At 47.7% G+C, this 6,327-nt stretch overlaps 1 protein-coding gene across 1 annotated transcript in view; it reads left to right on the top strand.

Annotated features, from left to right (window-relative positions):
* The window catches only part of Eif5 (eukaryotic translation initiation factor 5), a 29,700-nt gene extending 26,966 nt beyond the window's left edge, over positions 1-2,734 (top strand). The window contains exon 8 of the mRNA XM_004645424.1: positions 2,231-2,734. Coding sequence (XP_004645481.1) covers positions 2,231-2,734 — 504 coding nt within the window. The remainder of the gene's footprint in view (positions 1-2,230) is intronic.
* The last annotated feature ends 3,593 nt before the right edge of the window (positions 2,735-6,327 follow it).

The following is a 6,327-nucleotide window of genomic DNA, read 5'->3' as shown; positions in this document are numbered from 1 at the left end:
TGTGTAGTTCAGGCTGGACTTGAACTCACTATGTAGCCCAATCTGGCCTTGAACTCCTGAGGATTCTCCTGTCTGAGCCTCCCAAGTGCTGTGATTACAGCCTGAACTACATAGCAAGACCCTATCTCAAAACAAAACAAAACATGAACCACCACAGAACTCAAGGGCAAATCAACCACTTACTTGCCCCTCACTCACCTACAGTCCCGCCGCAGTCCATAGACCTAGCCCAGAATGGCTGTGCTTGACCCTCGCTCCCAAGGGTCCATGTCTGCTTCCAGGGCCTTTTATTCTCCTCCAAGCAGCACTGTCTGAAGAATGCTTCTCTCCATGAAAGCCAAGCCTGAGCTGAGAGCAGGTGCTGTTTAAGCCTTGCCTCGTAGTCACATCTGCCTCTATTGCACTGGCCAAGGCAAGTCACCCAGTGGTGTGGTGGGAAGCGCACCACCAGTGGAGGCAGGAAGCACACCGCTCACTCCACTGACAGAAGAGCTGGTGGTAGAACTCTCAGTTGAAGCTCATTTTCACTCAAACAGGGAGACCCTGCCGTCAGGCCTTCAAACACCCAGTGGTGCTGGTGAGGAGTTGGATCTATTGGACTCACATTCAATTTCTTTTTATTTTTTTTATTTATTTGAGAGAGAGAGAGAGAGAGAGAGAGAGAGAGAGAGAGAGAGAGAGAGAGTGGTGTGTGTGTGTGGCCAGCTCAGCCCACCAGGGGGCGGGGCTGGCTGGCATGTGGTGCTGGGGGATTGAACCGCGGTCCCTGATGCTTTGCTAAGCTTGTTCTAAGTAGGTGCTTTAGACCACTGAGCCATCTCACCAGCCCTCACATTCAATTTCAAGTTAATTTTTTTTTTTTTTTTTTTTTTTTTCCCGGAACCGAGGATTGAACTCAGATCCTTGTGTTTGCCAGTCAAGCACTTATCCTACTGAGCCATCTCCCCGGCCCCTCAGGTTAATTTTTTTCCCTCTCTCTGAGAACTTTGTTTTTTGGTTTGAGAAATCAAACTCAAGCCCTTGCACTTGCCAGGCGGGCACTGCGCCACTGTATTCTTGCTCTTTCTTTTATAGCTTTTTAAAAAGTTCTGATATGTAAATTATTTTCTACTTTGTTAAATATTGTTTTGCATATGTTAGAGAATACATATGTAATATATGTAAATTATAAAGCATAAAATATAACGAACAAGAAATTTTAAAAATTGAGGGTAGGAGTGTATTTGCAAATCATATATCTTATTTATGTCTACAATGTGTATATTAATTTTTTAAATCTTTATTTATTTATGTGGTACAGAGTCTTGCTACGCAGCTCAGACTTGTAGTGATCCTCCTGTCTTAGCCTCCCCTGTGCTGGGATTACAGGCATGCACCACCATGCCAGGTTTTGGTGGGCGGCTAGGAGGGTCGGGGGTGGAATGGGCATAGCACACAGTACCAGGGGTTAACAGGTCCTTGTGCTTTCTAGGCAGGTGCTTAGACCGCTGAGCTATCTCCCCAGCCCCTATGTCTACAGTATGAAAGAACTCTTTTATGAACAATTAGTTGCCAGGCCTGGTGGTGCCTGCCTATAATCCCAGCACTCAGGAGGCTGGGGCAGGGGTGTCCCTGTGAGTTCCTGGCCAGCCTGGGCTACATAGGGAGTTGAAGGCCAGCCTGCACTATATAGGGAGTCTCAAAAAACAAAAAGACAAACAAGCAGATAAACAAAACCTAGTTATTAATGTTTTAATTTTTTTTTAATTATTGTGGTTAGATGAAAGAGTGAGATTTGGTGTCCAGATGCTGGAACATAGCAACATAGGAGCAGAAGGAGGGAGCGGGTCCCCAGGAAACAGCAAGGGCCCACAGTGAGAGCAAACACAGCAGCTCCAGGCCAGCGAGCCAGCGAGGAGGTGCACCCCTGCTCTCTCCCGGAGCCGGCCGCGTGGAGGAGCGCTCCCTCGACGCGCGGACGGACCACAGCGCCCACTGCCACCCCGGCGTTAGGTGCGACCCGCAGATCGACCCGACCAGGCACTCGAAGCAAGTAGAAGATTTATTGGGGGTACGAAGCAGGCTGTCTGTCTAGCGGGCCAAGACAGCAGCGGATAAAGGGGGCACAGGAGACTGGAATCTCTTCAGGAGGGCACGCGGGCTGGACCCGCTGAGGCGGCGCTGACCGAGGCCCCCGGCCTGTGGGGGCCTTCAAGGTTAGCCAAGGAGCGTTTCTGCGGTCGCTGGCCAGGCCGAGGCGGGGGGCCGGGGTGGCGCTGCGTGGGGCCGAGGGGAAGAGCGTGCGCAGGCTGCCTGGGAGTCCCGACCTCACGCTCAGAGGCTCCCGCGGAGCCGAGTGGGCGCGGACGCCGCAGACGGCACGGCTGGTGAGCGGCTCGGCTCTAGCGCCCGCAGGGCAGGGCGACGGGCGGGGAGCCGTCCCGGGACCGCGGAGCGAGCGAGCGAGCTCAGAATCAGGGCGGCGCCCGCTCCACCCGGCGCCTTCCGGGGCCTCCGTGAGGTGGAGCTGCGTTCGAGTGTGCGGGAGGACAAGGAGCTGAGTTCAAGGCAGCAGGGCCCGCGCTGCAGGCTGAGCAACCCGGGCTCCGGCCGCACGGCCAGAAGCCGGCTGCTGGCGGAGGACCGAGGGCGCGGGCTCCCGGGGACGGGGCGGCGGCGGGACCGAGGGCGCGGGCTCCCGGGGACGGGGCGGCGGCGGGACCGAGGGCGCGGGCTCCCGGGGACGGTGCGCTAACGCCAAGGCTGCCTTGCGGGCTCCAGCAACGCCCACCTGGCTCTCTTTGCCCGCTTTGTCTACCAGCGCAGCAGAGGTACTCCTTGAAGTGGACATTGTTTTTATCTTCCTTTTCTTGTTTTAATTTTCTTTTCTTTTTTCCTCATTTTTTTGTGTTTATGAATGTGAACACTGTTTCGGTTTTTGGTCATTCTGTTCTGTTCTTACGTCTTCCTTTCCTCTGTGCCTTCTGTCTTTACCACTTTCCCGAAGTTCAAGTACCCGTCCTTTGTCCTCCAGCCTTGCCTCAAGTCTTTCTCTTCTTCTATTTCTGTTTTTCCCATAACTTCTTTTAAATGTTCTCCCCCGAGGGAGAAACCACCACACTGAGCGCTTGTTTACTGTATAAATTTTCTGGTTCTTTTTAGATTTTGCTATATAACCACACATATATGCAGTTAAACGTGGTGAATCAACAGTTGGTCGCTTTCTAGACTGTTTGATGCTATTGTTATTGTTGGTTGTACTACTTTACCAAGGTGACATAATTGTTCTAATCAGTTGTTCTTCCTGATATGCCAAAACTGACATTGATGGAAGGTCATAAACAACATGATAGGCCAGAGCCGAAGAACCACAGACCAGGCCACGCAGATGGGTGGCAACTTTGCATCCCCCACTAAAGACATGGAATTTTGCAACAAACTCCAAACTCAGAAGCCAGCCACACCTGGAAAACAGCTCTGAGAAGCGGCCATTTCCTAAGGATTCTAAATCCTAGCAGGAAAACTACCTGACATGAGCAACTTACCAGAATCAACCCAGGTTTTAAACTAAAAAAAAGAAAATGAGAAGACACGTAAGCGAGACGTGGTCACAGACTTCCAGCTTGCCAAGGCAGATACGGGCAATAAGGTGGAGCAATTCCAAGGCCGCCCCGGACTCTCTGAAGTGGCAGCCGCGGAAGCAAGAGCCGACAAACCAGGCTCTAGTAAGCAATCAAGTCAGAAATAACTGCAGAGTCGGTGACATATTGAAGGACATGATTCGTGACTTTAGAGCAAACACAAATTTTAAAAAATACAGGAGCTTAAGAAAATGATGTAAATCATGAATGCTCACCACAGCAAAGAAATGAAATCCATGAAACAGATTTAAGCAGATACTTAGGACAGTAAACATTTCAATGGAAGTATACTTAGCAGGATGAATCAGTGTCATGCAGAATACCAGATATAGAGGCAGGAGTGTTGCTGGCCCTCTTGAAAAGAAAGATTTTTTTTGCTGGTCTTTTTGAGACAAGGTCTTGCTTGCAGTTCAGGCTGACCTTGAGCTCATTTGGTGGACCAGGCTGGTCTCGAACTCAAAACAGTCCTCCTGTTTCAGCCTCCTGAGTGCTGGGATGACAGGGATACAGCACCTGCCCAGACATTGGGTTTTTTTTTTTAACATAGCAAAGGAACACAAAAATTCAATTCAACACCTGCTAGATAATGCAAAGAAGAACATAATAATGATTAGAGTCAGTGAAAAAACAGGAGCTAGCACAAATGACATTAAAAAAAATTGTCACAGAAGTAGTGGCAAAAGCAGTGCTGGAAAATAAAGGTAAGGCAGAGGCATCATAATCCCTGATTTGAAATAATACTACAAAGCTACTGTAATAAAACCAGCATGGAGGGCCGGGGAGATGGCTCAGTAGAATAAGTGCTTGCCTGGCAAGCTCAAGGGCCTGAGTTTAATCCCAGGTTCTGAAAAAACAAAACAAAACAACAACCCAGAATGGCACTTGCAAAACAAAACAAAAACAAACAGACCTCAGGCTCAGTGGAACAGATCAGGAGACACAGAAACAGCTCCTAATGCACTCAGCCCCCTCATCTCTAACAAAGGAGCCAAACACGTTCACTGAAATAAAAATGGCCTCTTTAGTAAATGGTCCTAGAAAAACTGGCTTTCCACATCTCATCCCAAAGATTAAAACTAGAGCCCTATTAAAACTAGATCTAATTTTTTTTTTTTTTTTCAGAACCAGGGATTGAACTCAGGCCCTTGAGCTTGCCAGGCAAGCGCTTATTCCACTGAGCCATCTCCCCAGCCCTAGATCTAAATATTAAAAACACTAAATCTGCTGGGAGATGTAATAGGCAGAACTCTTGAAGACATTGGTATAGGCGAAGACATTATGAAAAAGACTCAAATCATATGGGAATTATCACAAATTATAAAAAAACCTCAAAAACAAAACCCCTGGGATTTCAGGGCAGGGGAGTAGCTCAGCTACGTAACACCTGCCTGGCAAGCGCAGGTGTTTGATCCCTGGTACTGAAGGGGGAAAAAGACTTTTGTGTAGCAAAAGAAATCGCCAATAAGACCTGGATGTGGTGAGACATACCTGTACTTGTAGCACTTGGGAGACTGAGGCAGGAGGATTACCAAGACTTCCAGCCAGCCTGGGCTATAGAAGCAAGTTTAAGCCCTGCACTACATAGCAAGATCTTTTTCACAAAAGGTGGGGAACAGGGATATAGCTCAGAGGTACAACCCCGGCTTGGCAAGCATATGGTCCTGAGTTCAATTCCTGGTACCTTAAAAAAGAAAGGAATAAAAGAACCACTAAGAGAGTGAATAGATAACCCTTTGTGGGGGGTATACTGAAATGGAACTCAGGGGATTGCAGTTGCCAGGCAGGTACTATGCTACTGAGCTGTCTCCCTGGCCCAACAACCCAGATTTTTTTCCAGCTGTTCCTCAGACAAAGAGCTAATATCTAGAATGTAGAAAGAACTCAAAAAAATCAGCCCCCCAAATTTAAAGACCCAACCCAAAACTGAGCATCTGAAATGAATAGACACTTCTCAGATGAAGAAATAGAAATGAACAATACATATATCTAAAAAAGTTCAACATTACTGGCCCTTGGAGAGACGTAAATTAAAACAACACTGAGATTCCATCTCACCCCAGAAAGAAGGGCTGTCATCAAGAAATCAACCAATAACAAACACTGGAGGGGCTGTGAGGGAAAGTGAGTTCAAACCCGTCCTCAGCTGTGTGATGAGAACCTGTCTCGGCACTGTTGGTGGGAGTGTAGACTGGTACAACCGCTGTGGAAATCAGTGTAGAGTTTTCTTTAAAAACTACAACTGAGGTTCCATTCAAGCCTGCTCATCCTCTTCTCGGTATCTTCCTGAAAGAATTAAAAGCATCCTACCACAGCGACACATACACACATATGTTTATAATGACAAAGTTTGTCATAGCTAAGTCTTGAAGACAGCCCAAATGCCCATCAACTGATGAATGGATAAAGAAGATGTGGGGATTCTATCTATCTATCTATCTATCTATCTATCTATCTATCTATCTATCTATCTATCTATGTATATAGTGGAGTAGTACACTGCTATGAAGCAGGATAAGCTTGAACCATTTCTAGGTAAATGGATGAACCTTGCCACACACGGTGGTGCATGTCTATATTCCAGCACTTGAGAGACTGAGGCAAGAGGACCCCTGCAAGTTCACAGCCAGCCTGGGCTACATAAGCAAGTTTAAGGCCAGCTGGCACTACATGGCAAGACCCTGTCTAAAAAAATAAATAAATAAATAAA

This window comes from Octodon degus, unplaced genomic scaffold (genome assembly GCF_000260255.1).
Source record: "Octodon degus isolate 3935 unplaced genomic scaffold, OctDeg1.0 scaffold00226, whole genome shotgun sequence".
Classification (NCBI taxonomy): domain Eukaryota; kingdom Metazoa; phylum Chordata; class Mammalia; order Rodentia; family Octodontidae; genus Octodon; species Octodon degus.
Note: the sequence above shows the minus strand (reverse complement) of the source record. Positions and strands in the feature narration are given on the sequence as shown.